This window comes from Lithobates pipiens, unplaced genomic scaffold (genome assembly GCF_037356315.1).
Source record: "Lithobates pipiens isolate NorthernLeopardFrog02 unplaced genomic scaffold, aLitPip1_a1.2 Scaffold_22, whole genome shotgun sequence".
NCBI classification, from domain to species: Eukaryota; Metazoa; Chordata; class Amphibia; order Anura; family Ranidae; genus Lithobates; species Lithobates pipiens.
Window position 1 is genome coordinate 256,978,860 of NW_027507784.1, and position 22,134 is coordinate 257,000,993.

At 44.2% G+C, this 22,134-nt stretch overlaps 1 protein-coding gene across 2 annotated transcripts in view; it reads left to right on the plus strand.

Moving 5' to 3' along the window:
• Window positions 1–22,134, plus strand: part of ZC3H7A (zinc finger CCCH-type containing 7A) — a 163,031-nt gene that overhangs the window by 107,127 nt on the left and 33,770 nt on the right. For both annotated transcript variants that reach the window (XM_077448975.1, XM_077448974.1), the window contains 3 exons: window positions 489–619; window positions 743–866; window positions 4,021–4,129. In XM_077448975.1, coding sequence (XP_077305101.1) covers window positions 489–619; window positions 743–866; window positions 4,021–4,129 — 364 coding nt within the window. The remainder of the gene's footprint in view (window positions 1–488; window positions 620–742; window positions 867–4,020; window positions 4,130–22,134) is intronic.

Below are 22,134 nucleotides of genomic sequence, written 5' to 3' on the forward strand. Positions count from 1 at the left end.
AGTCTTTGCATTTCTCAAGAGCCTTCGTCCTTTCAGCAAATTATTCCTTATAGACTTCAGATGAGGTTTTATCTAATGCTTTAGAACACAATAATTTTTCCAAACAGGAGTCTCTATGGTGACCTCACCAAACTGTGACACAAATGCATGACGTAATTGTAAATCATGGAAAAAAAATTCCCACCTGGACTAAATGGTCTGTATACTCTTGATTTGTGAACTGATGTCTACATACAAAAATAATTCTAAATTAATGTTTAGTGCAGGGTTTTTTCAGAATCGTTTAATGAAGTCTGAGTTAAAACAAAAGCAATTGCTAACATTAGCAAATAATGGATGGTAATGACAATACTGTATGCATTATGACTTTGGATACTAATAAAGCTGTGAGGTGTGATAAAATTCATACATTCACTTATTTTATATATAACCCTAGTGTATTCAAATTCCTTATATAGAATTAATGATTTGTCAATGTTTTTTCCAAGCTTTTGAATGTGCAGAATCGTGCGCTTCCAAATTTGAACATTAAGTTTGTGTGTGGACAGTGTTGGAGAAATGGCCAAGTAATTGAAGCAGACAAAAACAGAAAATATTGTAGTGCAAAGGCAAGACACACGTAAGTACAGAATATCAGGTAATTGAATCTGTCTAGCTAAATAGAAAATATTGGACTGCATACTATTTTGCTTTTACTTTTTATAAAATACATATTTAAATATTTTTATAAATGTTTTGAAAGATGGACAAAAGACCGGCAGGTTGTGTTAGCAATGTCCGGTGAGCGGAGTAGTGGAAGAAATTCCAAGAAGTGGATATCTATCAGACCTTGCCCTGTAAGAAAGCCATTGCCAGCTCAGTTTGAGGTAATATTCAAATCTTATTGTTCTGAATATTTTTTACGATTCTTATTTTACTTGAAAAAGCATGTTTTGTTTAGTAGGGAACACAGCGTTGTTATATTCAGATAGTGGTTTACAGTGCCTTGAAAAAAGTATTCATACCCCTTGAAATTTTCCACAAATGTCACTCTCTAGATGTGCAAAGCTGGTAGAGACATACCCAAAAATATTTGCAGCTGTAATTGCAGTGAAATGTGGTTCTTCAAAGTATTGACTCGGGGGCTTAATACAAATGCTCAATTGTCACATATTTGTAAAATATTTTGAAAAACATTTATAATTTTCCTTGCACTTCACAATTATGTACCAATTTGTGTTGGTTTATCACATTCAAAAAAAAAATACAGTTATCAGGAGTGCACAACATAACTTAGGGAATAGCTCCAAAATACAGTAGGATAAAAGAAAGTTACAATAAGTAAAATATGGAATAATTAAACGGATCCACATTATAATGTTCAAATGTTTCTGAATGGTAGAATATACTGTAGCTATCGGCAGTAACAAAATACAAAGAGAAACTTAGAGGAGGCCAAACCTCAGGAACCGTGAGGAAGGCCTCTGACCTAAAATGTGTGCGGTCATTGAATCCGAAAGAATGTCAGTCAACTGAGCTATACAAAAATATATAGGAAGAATACCTCTCGGGATAAGTAGGAGGGGGGTTAAAGATGCAGGGAAAAGAAGAAAAACAGGTGAAAGTGGGAAAGGTTAAAATGGGAAGAGAAAAGGAAAGTGGAAAAAGAGTGATCTCAGAGGACAATGCAATGCACCTGACCAGCTTTGAAGCTTAGAGCAGGAGTTTTCCATGTCCTCGCTATAGTAAGCTTTGTTGCAAGAAAGAGGTGCTTTGACAGTTTTAAAATGACAGGTTTAAAAAGGAGGGCTTCACAGGGGTTCCTTCTCAGATCTGAGTGGAATAATGTTCGCAATAGTGCATAAACCCTGATCCAGAGTCACCATAGGGCAGCATCACCAGATATGGGCCATTGTCCCTGGCTCGGTGCCTGTCTGGGCACCGAAATCTGTAATCTCATCTCTTTAAAGCGGACCTTCAGTCATTTTTTCAACTTTACATCTACTAAATCTTCTGCCCTTGTTGTTTTAACTTTGGATAGTAAAGCATTTTTTTTTCTGCCAGTAAATACCTTATACAGCCCACTTCCCCTTTCTTGTCTGGTCATTTGCCTAGGCTTATGACGTCATGCACAGCTCTCTCTCTCTCTCTCTCTCTCTCTCTCTCGTGAGAGTTTGCCAGTAAGGGAGGGGTGATGAGGCATAAGAGGGCTGCAGAGCTGGAGGTGTCTGTCTGTGTAAATCCAGGAAGTGAACAGGCAGCAGCTTCAGCTGCCCACGATTAAGTGGAGGGAGATTTCTGCAGCATATTTGGCAAGTACAGAATCACAGTATTTATAAAATAATATCATGCAAAGTGGTTGGTTGCAGTTCCTCTTTAAGTTGCCTCAAACTCTGATATCTAATCAATTTTTAAGTCAGTCCCCCTATATTTAGGTTTGTAATGGTTGACAGACCAACCACAGTCCAACTTGGATAGGTTGTTTTCCTATCCAAGCACCCTCGAAAATCTAGCAGCAGTTTTACAGCCAAAACTAATTTGGTGGAAGGAATTTAATTAATGAATTGGAATTGTCTAGAGGGCAATTGGGTCTAAATCTAAATTCCAACCTGGTTGAAAGGAAACATACTGAGGAGAAAAAGTGTGTAGAATTCTATTACTGATCATTCCATCCAACAAAGTAAGTTGTGTGGCTGTGATGCAGCTCTATTGACTTTATTATAAAAGAGTATGCAGATTAAAAGTTTCTCACTGCATTGCTTGCTCTATGCCATTGACTCAAAGTAGAAAGTCAGCGTATTAAGAGAGACAGCTGGCAACAAGCATTTTTAGGAGGTCAGCAAAGTTACCCTCTGAATTTCACTCAGTGAAAGTTTCTTTTAAGTAAGAGAGTAATTCAAAACCTGTAGACATAACCAAGCAAGTCATTATCTTCTGTAAATAGAGGATCATTTAGGGATACATTAATAAAGCAACAGCCATTCCATGACGAGGCAGCTACTTAAAAAAAATGGATGCTCTGCATTTATACAGCACGGTGGTAATTTACAAATGTGCATTATGCTCCATTAACTTTGGGAGCCCAAATCTAGAAGAGTGCAATAAAAACAAGTAAGTGTAAGTCAAGGCCGCAGCAGAGACTGATCACCTTTCTTCATACCGCAGCATGCATTTTGTGAACGGGCAGCAAAATGCAGGCTGTGATAAGGAGCAACCCTGCAAAGTATAACAGAAAACAGAGATACCTGTTCTTTGTTATAAATGCGCCCCTTAATGTTTTTTTTTTGGGAAGACCTTTTCCTCCACACTGTTGACTGATATTGAGTTGAGTATTTACACTGAAAGACAGTTTATAAGACTTCAGTAGCTTAAAGCGGTTCTTCACCCTAAAGGGGAAGTTCCGCTAATCAGATCCCTCACCCTCTCCGGTGCCACAATCGGCACCTTTCAGGGGGGAGGTGGGTGCAGTTACCTGGTCCTGGTACCTAATCCAGGTATCTGCACCCACTTCCGGGCAGACTGCCACAGACCCCCGCAGACGCCTCAGCGACACAGCGGGGGACCAGAAGAGAAGCGCAGCGTGACTCGCGCATGCGCAGTAGGGAACCGGGCAGTGAAGCCGCGATGCTTCACTTCCCGATTCCCTGACAGAGGATGGCGGCGGGGGCAGCAGCGAGACGAGCGATTGCTCGTCATCTGCCGCCGACATCGCTGGACCCTGGGACAGGTAAGTGTGATTTTATTAAAAGTCAGCAGCTGCAATATTAGTAGCTGCTGGCTTTTAATATTTTTTTTTTTAGGTGCAGAACCACTTTAAAGTAGTTGAAAAATAAATAGGATGCAGTAGGCTTCTTAGTATGTGTTAAAGCAATAACAAATCTTTCAAATTTTTTACTAAGATGGGAACTTATGAATGCTAGGATTAGTAAATAGTTTATGTAAAAGTAACTAGTTTTTTTTTTTTTTTTCATTTAAGGTAGTGTTTAGTGTATAAATACTATTTAAAAAAATGATTAAATAAATATATTGTATTTTCTGCAGCTGTGTAATCATATAGTGAATGACAAAAAATGCCAGTTTATAGGAAATTGTGCCTTTGCTCACAGCCAGGAGGAAAAAGAAATATGGACATATATGAAGGATTTAGGAAGTAAGTAAAATATAATTAAGGCATACATTGCCACTTCTTTTTGTACCTTGTGTTAATGTCTTTTTTCACATTTTGTCCCATTTCTGTAGCATTTTCTAACTACAAAACTCCAGATAGAGCTAATTGTATTGTTCATAACTGTAATAGTTGTGGAACAGTGAATGAAGGACAGTTCTCTCCTTGTACTGCCAAGTCAGGCTTGTTGAAAAATGCAATGTAAATGCAATACAGAATGTTCAAATACAGTACCCAGAAAAATGTAACTGACACTAGTGTGTACTGATCTGACTTTTCAAAACTCCAGTCAGTTGCTATAGGTTAGAGCTTTACTCCGTGAATTGTTTATTGAACAAGCCGTATAGATTATAGTGGAGTTTGTAATGTTCATAAGCTCGGGGTCTGGTCAGTGGGGGCTAACATTAATACACTGTTAGTGCAAGAACTGGCTGGTGAACTCTGTATACTAGAGGGGCCAACTCACTGCTGGCATAGATACTTGGAAGTGCAGTGTTTGTGGTTAGGGGCAAGATAAAGTGAAAGGATGAATGTGTGTGGTAGGGATGGGATTTCATTTAGTTTCATGTAGCACTTACATTTAAAACAAATGAGCACTGGAGACACAACTACTTAATACTATATAGGATGTACACCACCCGTAGATTCCCCCACTAGTAGTGGGACAGTATAGTCTTTCTAAATGTATTTACAGTGAGGGAAATAAGTATTTCATCCCCTGCTGATTTTGTATATTTGCCCACTGGCAAAGAAATTATCAGTATATAATTTTTAGTGGTAGGTTTATTTTAACAGTGAGAGACAGAATAACAACAAAAATATCCACAAAAAAGCATTACTAAAAAGTTATAAATTGATTTGCATTTTAATGAGTACAATAAGTATTTGATCCCCTATCAATTAGCAAGATTTCTGGCTCCCAGGTGTCTTCTATACAGGTAATGAGCCGAGATTAGAACCATTCTAATAGGAGCATCTCAAGTCACTCCTACTTAGAAAAAGGTTCCTGTACTAATTTGGGGCGACTTCAGAGCAGCTTGCATTGACTTTTTTACAGAAGTCTTTTGAAAGCCGCGCTGAAGTCAAGCTATACGGAGCGGGGCGGTTTCAGAGTCAGTGACTTTGAAGCTGCCCCTGTGTGAACCAGCACCAAAGGGAGTGCTCCTGATTTCGGCTTGTTACCTGTATAAAAGACACATGTCCACAAAAGCAATCAATCAATCAGATTCCAATCTCTCCACCATGGCCAAGACCAAAGAGCTAGAGCTATCCAAGGATGTCGGGGACAAGATTGTAGACCTACACAAGGTTGGAATGGGCTACAAGACCATCACCAAGCAGCATAGTGAGAGGGTGACAGTTGGTGCGATCTTTCGCAAATGGAAGAAGCACAAAATAATTGTCAATCTCCCTCGGTCTGGGGCTCCATGCAAGATCTCACCTCGTGGAGTTTCAGTGATCGTGAGGAATCAGCCCAGAACTACACAGAAGAATCTTCTCAATGATCTCAAGAAAGCTGGGATCATAGTCACCAAGAAAACAATTGGTAACACACTGCGCCATGAAGGACTGAAATCCTGCAGCGCCCGCCAGAAAGCACATGTACAGGCCCATCTAAAGTTTATTTTTTATTTTTTTTATTGTATTTTTTTTGAAAGTTTATTGGAATACAGATAAAGTAAGTTATGCATATTAGTCAGAGAAAATAAACATAAAAAGAAAAATATGTTGAGCATAATACAGGCAAAACTACAGAAAATTCTATAGCCAATGACATTTGAGTGTTATCTGGGTGTACACTAGGGACATATTCCTAGGAGGTGTTAAGCAGCTGCTATGTGTAACTAGGTCAACAAGGAGAAAGGGAGGATGGGTGATGACAGGGTGACGTGGAACTTTATGCGGGGTACTAGAGGGATTCAGGGAGGAGAACCATACTCGGAATGATCCCACACATCCCAGATCTTGTCAGACTTGTCAACAGCATCCTCTACTATAGCTGTCATATACTCCATTCTACGTATATCAGTAACAGCTTGTAGAAACTGAGCTTGGTTTGAGGGGGGGGGAGATAGCCAACACAATGGAATGACTCTCTTTGCAGCTAGTAAAATATAGGAAGCCAATCTATTCAAGGTCTTTCACAGACCTGGAAATGGGAGGCCCAGGAGAAGATGTAACAGATCCAGCGAAATAGGGGACTCAAAAATTTGCTGGAGCAGAGACATCACCATGGACCAGACAGGAACTATCAATTCGCACTGCCAGAACATATGGTAGTGAGTTCCTCTAGTTTTACCACATCTCCAACAGAGGTGGGAGAGGGAGGGGTCAAAATGATGTAATACCTCGGGGGTCCTATACCAAAAAAATTACACTTTAAATGTTGTCTCTCTGCGCCACACATCTGGATATTTTGGAAGTCGAGGTCCATAATTTGGCCCATTGTTGGAGGGAGATTGGTTGTTGTATAGTTTGAGTCCATTTGCGCATGTAGGAGTGGGACTCTACAGAGAGTGGAAGGGTCTCCTTAAGCAATTGGTATAAAGCACATATTAATCGCGTTGGGTGGGGGCCCTGGGAAAAGATGACTTCAAAAGTTGTTGGTTTTAAAAGGGTAAGGGATGGAGAGAGAGTGGAGAAGTAGTGGGTTATTTGGAGATAGGAATATGACATATATTTTGGGATCTGATAATTAAATTGTAAGTCTGCAAAAGGGCTAAATTTACATGTGACCGGGTGTACAAAGTAGCGAAGTTGGAACAGACCAGCCTGTACCCAAGAGAACATTTGGGGGTGGAATAGGCTGTTGGGAATTAAGGGATTAAGGATTACATTAGAGAGAGGGGATGAGAGGGAGAATTTGGTGTGACATGAGCGCCATATCCTCAGTGAAAACAACATAGGAACCAAACAGAGAATGAATGAAATACTTATATAGCGCACAATGCGAACTGAATCACCTCTAGGCGCTGTGGCGAGCTTTGATCATCAGCTAAAAGAGGAAGGTCTTAAGTTTTTTCCTAAAAGCCAGGTGATTTTCTTCCAGACGGATGGCGATTGGTAGAGCATTCCATAGCCGGGGCCCTTGGACAGCGAATCTCCGATCCCCCTTAGATTTATACCGGGCTTTGGGCACGAGGAGGAGGTTTTTGTTAGCTGATCGAAGACTGCGGTTTGGTGTGTAATGATTTATTTTCTCCATTAGGTATTGCGGAGCTTCTCTATGCATGCATTTATGGGTGAGGCAAAGGGTTTTGAGCGTGATCCGATTTTTTACAGTTAGCCAATGTAAGCTCCTCAGCGAAGGAGAGATGGATTCCCATGTTTTTTTTTCCTGTTATCAGCCTTGCCGCCGTGTTTTGGATAAGTTGTAATCGCGCAAGTTTATATTGAGGTAGTCCTATGTAAAGCGAGTTTGCGTAGTCCAATCGCGAATTGATGATTGTTCCAACTACCACTGCCTTGTCATTCTTTGGGATAAAAGGGATGAGTCTGCGAAGCATGCGCAGCAGATGGTGAGATCCCCTGACTACTGCTCCTATTTGCGCATCCATTGACATTTGTCCGTCTAAAATAACCCAGAGACTCTTGGCTTTGGTTTTTGGGGGGATGGCCTGCCCAAAGACAGTTATTGGAGACCAGGGGGTTTTGGTTGCGGGTTTATGATTTGGGTGTAAGATAAGCAGCTCTGTTTTTGATTCGTTCAGTTGGAGGGAGTTGGTGGTCATCCAGTCCTCTATTGATTTGAGGCAGTTTTCAAGTTGTTGTTGGTGATCTTTTTTTCCATTGATCCTTAAATAATGTTGTGTCGTCAGCGTAAGAGTGAAAGCAGAGGTCTGAGCATCTGATGATTTGGAGCAGTGGGCGGATGTAAATGTTAAAGAGAACGGGTGACAAAGGAGAGCCTTGAGGGACTCCGCAGGTGACTGGCCGAGATTCGGAAAAGTATTTTCCTAGTTTCACTGTCTGTGACCGATTTCCTAGGAAGGACGCGAACCATTGGAGATCTAGGTCTTGGACTCCGGCTACTTTTGTGAGGCGGACGAGTAGAGTATTGTGATCTACTGTATCAAACGCTGCACTTAGGTCTAACAGTACGAGGAGACACGGCTCTCCGTCATCTGCTGCTTCGAGGGCGTCATCCCAGATCTTCAGGAGTGCTGTTTCTGTTCCATGACCTGGGCGGAAGCCTGATTGCAGCGGGTCCAGGAGTTTGTTAGTATCCAGGTGGAGTTGTAGCTGATGTACTACTGCTTTCTCCAAGATCTTGGAAATGGTATTGAGGCTTGTAATTGGCCTGCGGTTGTTTGGGTCCTGAGGGTCCAGGTTTGTTTTTTGAGTATAGGTTTGACAATGCCTTCTTTGAGGACGCTGGGAACAATCCCTTCGGTGAATGATCGGTTTATGAGGTGGATTATGGTTGGAGCCACGATGTCGGAGCCACGATGTCGGAGCATTGTTTCAGTCGTTTTGTGGGGATGATGTCAATAGGTGAGGTACTGTCACGCAGTTTATTAATGATGTTTTTTGCGGTGTCTGCGGTAATCGGGGATAGCGAAAATCTTGACGGTTGCCGAGTGTTGGTGCAGACATCCTCTTTATGTGTTTGCTGGCTGAGGTCTGATGTTTTCTTCTGACAGATTGTTTCCCTGATGGTTTTGACTTTATTGATAAAAAAATCCGACAGTTTGTCACAGTAATCCTGGGATTCGCTTTCTGGGGGTTCTAGGCACTGGATTCATTGATAGATTGACTAGATTAAACAGTTCTCGTGGTTGGTTTGCGGCCGTTGAGATTGTGTATGAGAAGTGGTCCTTTTTAGCTTTGAAGATCGATTTCCGATAATTCTCTGTGATACCTTTGTAGTTAAAGTGGTTTTTCTCGGTGGGATTTCTTCTCCATGTTCTTTCCGCTCTTCTGCGTTCTTGCTTTAGTACGGAGAGGGAGCTATTAAACCATCCAGCATTTTTCTTCCTGATGAGTGCCCTGCGTTTTGGTGCTACCGAGTCTGCTGATTGCAGTAATGCCTTGTTCAGGGAGTTGAGTGTTTCCTCCGTAGAGTGGTTTAAGGTTATTGTAGATATCTTTTTGGACAGAGTGGTTTTGAAGGCTTCGGAGTACAGTATTTTATGCGATCTGGTCCAGTGCGTTGTTACAGGTTTCCGTTTTGCGTTGGTGATGTTGGTAGCGATTTTGAATTTGATGGCGTGGTGATCCGTCCATGGCAGAGTTATGTTGTCGAGTATGTTGACATCAATGTTCTGTTTGAAAATGAGGTCCAGGGTGTGTCCTGACCCATGCGTGGGAGTCTTTATCAGTTGCTGTAGACCCAGTTCTTCTAGTTGATTGATGCAGGCCGTCGCGATGGGGTCTTTGGGCTCGTTTGCCCAAAGGTTGAAATCTCAGAGTGCCAGGAAATTTTTGAATTTTAGGGTGTGCATTGCGAAGGATTCCGTGAGGGGTGAAAGAAGATTGGACTTTGGTCCCGGTGGTCTGTAGCACAGTAGAATATGAATGGTGTCATGGGGAGTTGATTGAAGATTTAGCGTCAGGGTTTCCATAAAAGGCACTGGGTTCTGTGATGATGATTTAGTGAGATCCAGGTGATCTTTGAAGATCACTGCTAGGCCTCCTCCTTTTTTCCCTATCCGGTGTTTGGTTAGGAACCTGTAGTTTTCCGGCGCCAATTCGGTGAGGATGGTGTTGCAGTCAGAGGTTAACCAGCTTTCGGTGATGAAGAGGCAGTCTACATTGTTCTCGATGATGAAGTCGTGTACTTCCAGTCTATGTTTGACTGCAGACCTGGAGTTAATCATGGCGCACTCTAATTGTGGTGGTTGAGTGGATCCCTTCCTGCGGTTGGGAGTTGCTTGTCGTCCAGTTTTTAATAGTTGTTCTCTTTGAAGTATTTTTTGTATGGAAGATGGCACTGTGGTGTTGAAATTTCTTAGTCTGTGCAGAACTTCCGTTGAGTATTTGAAGTGGCACATGGTTTGTGGATGTGGTTGATGATACAATGGGCCTAAAGATGCTGACCCTGAGAAAGGGCTAGGTATCAGACTTGCCGCCGTGCTTGAGGCTTAGCGCGCAAGTTGATCAGGGGATGCCTATATGAATGCAGAAGCAGTTGTTGTAATCGGTTGCTGGCTGTTCCGGCTCCCTTTACTTGAGGTGAAGGTCCCTGCTCAGAAAATACGTCTGGCTGTGCTCTGGAGTAGTCGTCCTAGGGTAGAGGAGGGGCTAGGTATCAGACTTGCCGCCGTGCTTGAGGCTTAGCGCGCAAGTTGATCAGGGGATGCCTATATGAATGCAGAAGCAGTTGTTGTAATGGGTTGCTGGCTGTTCCGGCTCCCTTTACTTGAGGTGAAGGTCCCTGCTCAGAAAATACGTCTGGCTGTGATCTGGAGTGGTCGTCCTAGGGTAGAGTGAAAAATGGAGTGGAGGCCGGAGGTAGGGGTATGCTCACCTACGGTTGTTCCTGATTGTTCCAGAGGAAGGCGAAAAAAAAAAACCCTGGCAGTAGCAGCCAAATGCACCAGTGGGGCAAAAATTCCTTCCTGACCCCCGTAGGCGGTCGGACGGAGTCCCTGGAACAATCACTGGGGGGTCGGGTGGAGTGGAGGTGCGAGCTTACCTGGACGCGGTGATCCCCGTTAACTGTCTGATTCCGGTGAATCTGGCTTGCTGTCAGCCTGATGTTTCTGAAGAGTGGTCAGGTTGCCCTTTGCAGTAGGATCTTTAAAATTGGGGGAGGATGGTGATAGGATGGTGGTAGGTCGGAGGCTATGGAGCTTGTGATCTGAAAATAATGCAGGCTGCCATACAAGAGAGCAGGGATGAGCCAGAAACAGGGAACCCATCTCTATCTAAGCCCACCTATTTGGCGGCCTTAAACTGCACCAGGCCACCACTGCACGAAGGTGGGAGGCCAGGTAATATTTGTAAACGTTCGGGGCTCCCAGTCCTCCATGGCTTCTGGTTGAAAAGATCACTGAGTTTGCCTCTCTGTGTGCCCTGTCCTTCCAAATAAGGTTGAGAAACCATTGTTAATCAATTTTAATTGGGCCATAGGGATAGGATGGGTTTCAAAAAAAATACAGTAGTTTTGGCATAACTGACATTTTCAACACAAAGGTCCTACCTATCCAGGATATTGGGAGGGGATTCCACAGAGACAGCATGGCCTTGATGTACTTGAACAGGGGGATATATATGGCTCAATATAGGGATGAGTACGATGGTTTGATTTGTACATCCAGGTACTTGAGAGATGAGGTGCACCAGAGATAGGGGTAAGAGTTTTGGAGCAATAGAAGGTCTGCAGGTGGTATATGTAATGGTAGGGCTCTATTTTAGATGCGTTAATTTATTCTATCCAGATGGCTAAACTGGGATAGGAGAGCATGGAGGGATGGGAGGGATATATGTAGGTTGGTAAGAGTCAGAAGTACATTGTCTGTAAAAAGAGATAGTTTATATTCCCTGTGACCCCTTGGAGGTCAGGATGCGATCTTATAGTCACTGCTAGGGGTTCTAGACATAGGATGAAAAGATGTGGGGAGAGGGGGCAGCCCTGTCTGGTTCCATTAGACATTGGAAAGGATCGGGACGTGAAAGAAGTCATTTGGACCTGGGATGAGGGGTTGGAGTAGAGGGTTTTTAGGGCTGAGATGAAGGGACCATGGAAACCAATGTTAGTAATGGTGGCAAACATGTAGGGCCAACTTAATCTATCAAATGCCTTTTGAACATCGAGGCTAAGGATCAAAGCAGGTGTAAGTACTTTATTCAACATATCATTGAGGTCAATAGTGTGCCTGGTATTGTCACCCACATGTCTTAGTGGGGACAAAGCCCACTTGGTCTCAATCAGTTTTGTCAAAAATTGGGAAAGGCTGTTAGCCCAAATTTTTGTGAATAGCTTATAATCTGAGTTTAAAAGTGCTATCGGCCTGTAGCTATCTAGAAGCGACAGATCTTTGTCTGCTTTAGGTATAACTGTGATATAAGAGTGTAAGAACTGCTGATTGGAGGACTCATAGAGAGTTGTATAAGGATACTAGATGACTTGATAGAATTAGAAGAAATGTCTTGTAGTAGGAGTATGGGAGTCCATCTGGACCAGGGGATTTTTAGGTTGGTAGGCTCTTAACAGTATTGGCTAGTTCCTCCCCAGTAATGGGGCGTTCAGTGCATGCACATCCGACCTGGTTAGTTTAGGCAACTTCAAGTCTGACATAAACACCTCAAAAGCCTCCTGGTCAAATGAGAAGTGTAGGTTGGGAGTAAGGCAGTTGTAGATTTTATTGTAAAACTCACCAAAGAAAGACCTGGGTCGTGGTCGGTGGACAGTGAGTGGGGGTACCATCCGGTCTTGTGAGGTGATCCGGGAAGGAGAGAGAAGGCCTAGGATTGAGCCTGGAGACCAGCATTCTATGTGGCTTATTGGAAAATTCGTAAAATGTTTGTTTTGCCCATAACAGGGATTTATCTATGGCTGACATGTCTATGGATTTTATTTGATTGCGCAGTGACGTTACTGCCTGCAGTCAAACCACAGAGGGAGAGCAAAGCAGGGAACGTTCAGCGGCTAGCAGTTTGGTTAGTAAATTTTCTTTCTTTGTGAACTTAGAGATGCACTTCCCCCTAAAGAACACCTTGTGAGCCTCCCATAAGGTGAATGAACTGGATACGGAGCCGTATTTAGCTGGAAGTATTGAGATAGCGCTTGGGAGAGTTTATCTTTGGTTTCTGTATGTTTTAGCAGAGATTCATTGAGTCTCCAGTGGCATTTCCTGGGAAATGCATCTGAGAGGCAAAGATCCAGCGTCAGGGGTGCGTGATCCGCCCAGGTGATGGGGCCCAGGTCGGATGACACTGTATGAGGTAAAAGGGGGGCTGTCACAAGGAAATAGTCCAATCTAGAGAACATCTTATGGGGGGGGGGGGGGTGAGAATAAAACAAATATTGTTTACCAGTGGGATGTTTGATCCTCCATGCGTCAGACACACTGTGGCTTTGTGTCAATTTACGAAAGGAGGTGGCCCAGGATTGTGTTGCGAGGGGTAGAGTAGAATGGAACAAAGATTTCGATCTCAAGTGGGAGAGGGGACAGCATTAAAATCTCCCCAATCACCATGAAAAGCTGAGAAAAGCATTGCAGCTGTTCAAATGCATCAGTAAGAAATTGAATCTGACCTATATTTGGAGCATATACATTCATTAGTGTTATAAGATTAGACAAATAGGTACCTTTCAGTATTATATAACAACCATGGGCATCCAAATGGGTGGAATTTCAGGGATCCCCCATAACGGAAGTGAGTCTCCTGCACCAGGATCACATCCGCATCGGAGACCCTGAACTCCTTTAAAGCATCCATCGTTTTTTGATGGAATTCAATCCTTTCACGTTATAAGACAGTTTCTAAGCTATGAAATTTAACCGGTGAACCTTCAGTATAGTGGGCGATAGCCAATCGGTATAAACACATATAGCCTTATAACAGGTAGTAATCTATTATGCCACATAGAGTAAAAAAACTGATCAACGTTAATGCAGGAGAATTAAAAAATAAAGGAAAAAAGAAAACAAGAGAAAAGAAAAAATAAGCTCCAAAAAATGGACCAAAAGAAATATTGCAGCATAGTAACAAGAAGGCTTGGTTTGGCACAAAAAAAAACATAAAATGTGAACATCAGGTGTAGGCCTGAGAGGCATCAGTGTCTCAGAATCTTTGGACACTGAAAGCCATTTCCAACAAGGGGAAAAACATGATGTTCCACCATGATGTTCCGCATCTAGCCTTATCAAACCTGGAATGCTTTGTAGAAGTTATCAAGTAGATAAAAAACAAAAACGGTCCAAGGCACCTTGAAGGGGTCGACGGGGAGTTGGGTTCCCATGTAGGAAAAAAGAAGGGCAAAAAGGATCACTCCCAGTAGGTCAAGTAGGTAGCCTTGTACGTTGAGAGCGCTGGGGTGTGGAGTAGGCCCTCAATCCCCTTCCTCTCACTGGTGTCCAAATCTTAGAAGGAGTCGGCGGAGGGCGTGGGGTTGCAGGTGCGAACTGACCCTCTTTTGCAGGCAATGGTGGGATGCCTAGGCGCTTGAGAAAGGCATCTTCTTGCAGGCCCCAAAGGACATGTTGAACACCATCCTTAGTGACATTGAGGTGAAAGTATAAAACTCCAGATATCCACACTTAGGAAGAAAGAATTGAAGCCTCCCTAATTGGGAATACCACCTAGGTGGAGTCCTGAAATATTAAAGCTCTACAAAAGGGAAAAAGGGGCTGTTCAAAAAAAAAAATTTGTTAGAAAAAAACCTATGTGTAATTTCATAAATATAGTCTATTAATGTGAGTATTGCCAACACTCCATATGAAGGGAGTAGTGCTTCAAAAATAAATAAACCAAAGTGTAAAAAATATATATAACCGTAATAATTCAGCACATCAAGATAATAAACTGACAAGTGCTTAGTGTGCTGCGTGACTCAATCCCTGAAAAATGTATATATATGTGTATTAATGAACACAAATAAACGTGTTGAGAAAAAAAAAATCCAAAAAATGTTTTCCGTGTGCTGCTCCTGCACACAAACCCTATGTATGATAAAGTGACAAGTGCTAATTCCAAAGTGATAAGTCCCAAAAATGATATAATCTGTATGTGTATATGATTAAATAGCAGTCTGTGAACAGTGATCCATGCATAAGTAAAATAAACGTGACTCTCCAATGCTACCCTCTCTTGTGTCTGCACTCACCAGAGCCCCTCACCCCTGCAGAGGTAACAGGCGTAATAGCTGTATCCCAATGGCAGTGTCCCCCTTTAACAAGATATCCCTCTGGTTCGCACAGCTGCAATCCACCTCACCAAAGCGGTTTAGGAATCTCCGGTGACGGGCATCCACATCTTCATGAACATGCTAAATCCTGTCTTCAGCAGGTCGGTGAGGCCAGAAGACGATGGGCCATAGTAAGCAGCATTTGGCCAGGGAGAGGTCGCTGAATAGTTGAATTTTGTCTCCCTTGTATTCAATATTGGATCAGTTGCGAGTGGCCAAAGGTAGCGCCTCTTTGCTTTCATAGTAGTGGAACCTTACGCGGTGTGGCCCTTGAAGGGGGTTTAGGGGCCAAGGACCTATGGGCCCAGTCAAGCCGCCTGTCTGTGTCCATGATGTCAGGTGCCAGGGTGTTGAATAGGCCCAGGAGATAGGGTCTGATATTATTGTCAGCCACTTGTTCCGGGATGCCATGGATTCTGAGGTTTTGGCACCATTCCCTCTTCTCCAGGTCCTCTTGCTGTATCTGGAGCTGGGATACAGTCATTTTGTGAGTGTTTCTACTGTCCTGGTGTTTCAGGGCCTCCAAAAATGTGATAGGTATCTAAAAATTAGAAGCAAAATTTATGTCCCTAGAACACCTGAAAGTGTGCTTCTTTGCATTTTGGGCCTCTCTGTATGCCTAGGCTGTGAAAAAGTGTCACACATGATATCACCATAGGAGGAGTAGCAGAATGTTTGTGGTGTAATTCACATGATGCACATGATATTTGTTTGAAATAGCTTATTAACCACTTGCCGACCGCCGCACGCCGATATACATCGGCAGAATGGATGAGCACTGAGGAGAGGCAGAACAGGGAGATGCCTGTGTAAACAAGGCATTTCCCTGTTCTGCCTAGCAACATGAAAGGAATTTACTGCTTCCTGCCATCGGAAGCAGTGATCTCTGTCATGTTGTAGTGAGCCCATCCTCCCTACAGTTATAACACACTGAGGAAACACACTTAACCCCTTTATTGCCCTCTAGTGTTTAACCCCTTTCCTGCCAGTATCATTTATACAGTAATCCGTGGCTATTTGTAGCTCTGATCGCTATATAAATGTCAATGGTGTCAAAAGTGTCCGATCTGTGCGCCATAATGTCACAGTCCAAATAAAAACCTCAGATCGCCGTCGTTACCAGTAAAAAAAAATTATTATAATAAAAATGCCATAAATCTATCCCCTATTTTGTAGACGCTATAACTTTTGCGTAAACCAATCAATATACACTTATTGCAATTTTTTTACCAAAAATATGTAGAAGAATACATATCGGCCTAAACTGTGGAAGAGATTTGTTTCTTTATATATTTTTTGGGGATACATATAGCAAAAAGGCCTTTTTTTGTTTATAGTGCAAAAAATAAAAACCGCAGAGGTGATCAAATACCACCAAAAGAAAGCTCTCTCTCTCTATATATATATATATATATATATATATATATATATATATATATATATATATATATATATATATATATATATATATATATATATATATATATATATATATATACACAAACGTCAAAAAATTCACCATGCCTCTTACTAAATACATTGGATTGTCTACTTTCCAAAAAGGGCCCTTTTGGATTGTTTTTATACTGTCCTGGCTATTTAGAGCCTCAGGAAAATGGCAGCCAGTACATCAGGACTGATCAATTTTCAAACATCTATATGTACCATACATATGTAAAATTTTGCAGTTGGAAGTAATGCACACTGATTTGGATTCTTTTTACCAAAGAAATGAAGTAGAATACATTTTGGTCTAATTACAGGAAGAAAGATTATTTATATTGCAAAATTTGATAAAAAACTAAGAAAAAAGTGGGTTTTAAAAAAAATAGAATTTTAACATATATAAAACAAAAGAAAAGCAAAAACAGTGGTGTTTAACTACTTAAGCCCCGGATCAATTTGCAGCCAAAGGACCAAGCCCTTTTTTGCGATTCGGCACTGCAACGCTTTAACTGACAATTGCGTGGTCGTGCGACATGGCTCCCAAACAAAATTGGCATCCTTTTTTTCCTACAAATAGAGCTTTCTTTTGGTGATATTTGATCACCTCTGCGGTTTTTATTTTTTGCGCTATAAACAAAAATAAAGCGACAATTTGGAAAAAAATGCTATATGTTTACTTTTTTTCTATAATAAATTTCCCCAAAAATATATAAAAACATTTTTTCCCTCAGTTTAGGCCGCTATGTATTCTTCTACATATTTTTGGTAAAAAAAAATCGCAATTAGCGATCATTGATTGGTTTGCGCAAAAGTTATAGCGTTTACAAAATAGGGGATAGTTTTATAGCATCTTTATTAATATATATTTTTTTACAAGTAATGGCAGCGATCAGCGATTTTTATTGTGACTGCGACATTATGGCTGAAACATCGGACATTTTTTACACATTTTTGGGACCGTTGCAATCAGTGCTATTTAAATGCACTGATTCCTGTGTAAATGACACTGGCAGTGAAGGAGTTAACCACTAGGGGGCAGTGTAGGTGTTATGTATGACGTTATGTGTTTTTTTTATTGTAAGGGGCGTGGCCTGGCATGTGACATCACTGATCGTCTTTCCCTATAAAAGGGAAGAGACGATCGGTGACTGCCACAGTAGGAGGCATGGGGAGAGGTTTGTTTACACAGACCTCTCCTCGTTCTTCAGCTCTGCTGGTCCCGCGGCCACGGTCACGGAGCTCAGGACCGAATCGGGAGCATGCCGCCGGTGGCGCACTCCCGGCCCACGGCTGGGCACTTAAAGAGCAACGTACAGGTACGTGCTTGTGCCCAGCCATGCCATTCTGCCGACGTGTATGTGTCTCAAAAATGGATAAAAATGTCATTTGGGCAAAGTGTTGCATGATTAATTGTCATAAAAAGTGTGATAACGCTGAAATCTGAAAGTGGGCCTGGGCAGGAAGAGGGTGAAAGTGTCTAGTACTGAGGTGGTTAATCTAGAACCTTGCCGACTTACTTGGAGAGAAGGCCCATTTTCAGACATCTGCATTGACTGTGTGGTTTCTGGACAGACCGGTTCCGTTGATCTCAAAGACCAGGCTGTTCCTGGATTGGTAGTTTAGAAATCTGGCTTTGGGATTGGAAATGTTGTTTTTTTTCTCTCTTTGGAGGGTCCTTATTACAGTTGGGTTGGGAATAGATCTGGAAGTTGTGGACAACTTGTAGGTGCTGGGTACTTGGTCGTTGGAAGAATCAAGGAGTACAATATTGGAGGTCCAGCTGATCTAGATTCATTTGGACATTGTCAAGCCAATGGCATATATCAATCATCCCAAAAGAACCAGCAATTTCCATTTTGCAAAAGAGGCATTCTAGATCACGGGACGAACTTTGCATTCCAACCTTGTCAGCAGACTCTCCCTCCCCCCGCCCCCCCCCCCCCCCCCCCCCCCGGGATTGTTCCCTACACCCGGAGATGTTCTAGGATCTGTGCTACAAGTTGGGGATTTTGGATGTTGATCTTCTGGCCTTCAATTTTAACAACATACTAGACAGGTTTGTATCCAGGTATAGCTTCTAGCAGATAGGCCATAGGCCCTGCCAGACTGTCCAAATCTGATGTCCCAAGAACTGATTTCTCTTATATTCACTGACGACACAGCTGCTCTCTGTAACTAAATGGGTTGTATAGGCTGCCATTAGGAGAACTAGGCAAAATTGTTACACAGTACACAGAACTTTTATTCCCGCCCCAGGGGGGCGGACCCAGTGCTATCAACCCTCCTCACTGCTCCCAGCAGCATCAGTTTTTATTTTGCCTAGTAAGGATGTTTTTTTTGCGCAAGATGCAAGATCCTGGGGTCTTCTATCAACTGCCGGCTGGGCGACAGGCTGGTTAATGATATCCTTGTAGTCTCCCCAGTCCGGCCATCGAGTGTGAGCAGGCTGCAGCTAAGGCTCGGCAGGCCACGCTCCAGAGGTGGTGAGTGAGCTTCAATGCTCCGGGATATACATATGACCAGGCTACTGATGTCTGGATCACAGTATACCGGGCCAACAGCTACCCTGTAACTGCGCAGGAGTAGGTCTGTGATGGAATGTCTCCCAGCTCTTCAGGACTGGTAAGTACGGCTCTCCCTGCCTCGGTGGGGTGAGCAGCTGGGCATTCCCTGGGGGGTCGATTTGGGGACCCCCTCACCTCCCATTTTCTGTACAAGTCCCTATCACCCCTCCTTCCCCTCTCTGAGGGGGGGTGGCTGCATGAGCTGCGGGAGGTGTGTGTGTGTGTGTGTTCGCTGGTTTCTCACCTGTGGGGGCTCTGTGTGGCTGGCGTTGGTCCTGGTCTGGGGGGTCCCAAAAAGTGTTTGTGGAGGTTGTTCTGGCTGTAGGCAGGCAGCACATTTCTAGCTACAGGCACTGCTAGTGGCATTCACAGAATGGCCCAGGGTGGTGAGTCTAGCACTAAGTACCCCCCCAACCCACCCACGCGGCGGCAGCAGGAGGGTGGGAGCTTCACTGTCCTAAGTCCCCTTGCAGGTGGCAGATAGGCTAGGGTCAGCATGGTTTCAGAAACTGATGTTTCTTCCCCGAAATCCAGGCTATAGCAACCAGGTCACCTGCGGTTAGCGCAGTGTGCGTGGACACCCTGACGGCGGTCCTTGACTCCTATGTTGCTAAGATAGAGGCAGCACGTGGAAGGAAAGGTGCACGTAAAAGGCCCCTGCCCCCCCCCCCCTCCTCTGTGGAGAGCTCTGATGCAGACTCTGGCCCTGCTGCGGCTGGTGACCCCTGCTCTGACCTATCAGACATGGCTGACCAGGACCATTCGGACAGTGAGGATGATTCCCCGTCTGGGTCCGGGCGTGACAAAGCACTTGTTGGAGCACTCATCACAGCTGTGCGTGATACCCTGAAGATTCAGGGGCCAGCGGATACCTCTGCTGATGTACCGGTCCCTTTAGGGTCCCGCAAGCCAGTACGTCCACCTAAGGTGTTCCCGTATTTGACTTATTTTGACAAATTCATTTACAGGGAATGGGGTCGCCCGCAACAGACCTTTTCGGTCCCCAAAAATTTGGCCGTGCGTTACCCCTTTGAGGAAAGCCTTCTCAAAAAGTGGTTGGCCCCTCCAGTCGTGTACCCCCCAGTATCTAGGTTAATAAGGTAACCACGGTCCTGTTTGATGGGACTCCTGCATTCAAGAATCCCACGGACAGGAAGGCCGAGGCAGTGGCTCGTTTCTTATTTATGGTTGTGGGGTCAGCCGTGCGACCTGGACTGGCATCTGCACTGGTGTCGCAGACACTGACTGAGTGGGCAAAACTTTTGCACCGCGAATTGGGAGAGCAGAACGCCTCCCCTGTCTGCGTGGAGCTAGCAGACCAACTAGTGCAAGGCCTTAAGTACGTTTGTGACGCGGTCCTGGATACTCTCCCTCTGTTATCCAAGGCTTCAGTGTCAGCTGTGGTGCTGAGGCGCCTAATTTGGCTGAAATGCTGGTCTGATGACCAGGCATCCAAGAAAGCCCTGAGGGATCTTCCCTTCCTTGGCGAGCTGCTCTTTGGAGCCTTGTTGGATGACATTATTAAGAATGCCACTGGTGGTAAGAGTACACTACTCCCACAGGCCAGGAAGGCCAAGGAGCCTCGCCGCAGGCAAGGCCCCTCTTTTTACGCTCACAATCGGCTTTTTCGTCCGCCCGGTGCTTCGGCAAAACGCCCCCAGCCCGACAGGACACCCATGGATGGTCAGAAGCGCCCCTTGAACCACAAGCCTGCGACCAAAAGTGCTACCGCATGAAGGGTTGCCCCCACCCACTTATCGGGTGGAGGGTCATCTTCTGGAGTTTGCAGCCCAGTGGACTTCCCGGTTATCCGACCAATGGGTCTGCGATTTGATTTCCACAGGCTACAAGATAGAGTTTCTCTCTTGGCCGCCAAACAGATTCGTCCCCTCCAGCATACCCGTATCCCAGGTTCGCCGGGAGGCCCTGTTAGGGGCGGTGAGGGACTTGCGGTATCAGGAGGTGATTGTACCGGTATCCGGAATCGGAACGCTTCCAGGGGTTCTACTCAAATCTGTTTGTGGTTCCCAAGAAGGAAGAGGTACGTCCAATCTTGGACTTAAAAGCCCTCAATCACTTTGTAAAGGTGCAGAGGTTCAGAATGGAATCAGTTCGCTCGGTAGTCGCTGCACTCCATCAAGGGGACTCCCTGGAGTCCTTAGACATCCAGGTTGCTTACCTACACATACCCATTTGCCTTCGGCATCAAAAATTTCTGCGTTTGGCAGTCGGGGAAGCCCACTACCAGTTTGTGGCTCTTCTTTTTGGCCTGGCATCAGCCCCTGCGAGTCTTTACCAAAGTACTGGCTCCAGTATTGGCGTTGCTGAGGCAGCGCGGGATCGCGATTGTGGGTTACCTAGACAATCTCCTGAGAGCATCTTCTGCCTCAGAATTAGAGGAGGATGTGGCGATCACCATGTAAACCCTGCAAGAATTTGGGTGGCTGTTGAACCTAAAGATGTCGGTGGTTGTATCAACTCAGCGTCTGGAGTACCCGGGGTTGCTGTTGGACTTAATCTGCTCGAATTGAGAGCGATCAGGCTGTGCTGGGCGATGTGTCTTCAAGGGCGTGCGACCAGGATACAGTCAGACAAGGTGGTCTTTCTAGTGGCCATCACATCGGCCAGGAGGGTTTCGGAATTGGCAGCCTAGTCCTACAAGTCACCTTATCATCCACAGGGATAAGGTGGTGCTGCGTCCGCAATCGTCCTGTCTACCAAAGGTGGTTTCGGCTTTTCATATCAATGAGGACATTGTATTACCATCGTTGTGTCCTAAGCCGAAGCACCCCAAGGAGGTGGCCCTTCAGGCTCTCGATGTGGTTAGGGCTCTGAAGGTGTATTTGTCTGCCACGGCTCCCTTTCGTAAGTCAGACTCGCTGTTTTCGGTGGCTGGTCCTAAGAAAGGCATGGCGGTCTAATCTGCCGTCATTTCCAGGTGGATCAGACAGATTATAGTCCAAGTCTATGCCTTGAAGGGGCAGGTGCCCCCCTTTCCAGTCACGGCCCACTCTACAAGAGCAATTGGAACGTCTTGGACTTTCCGACACCTAGCGTCTGTCGCTCAGGTGTGTAAGGTGGCGACCTGGTCGCCTGTCCATACGTTTTCCAAATTCTACAAGGTA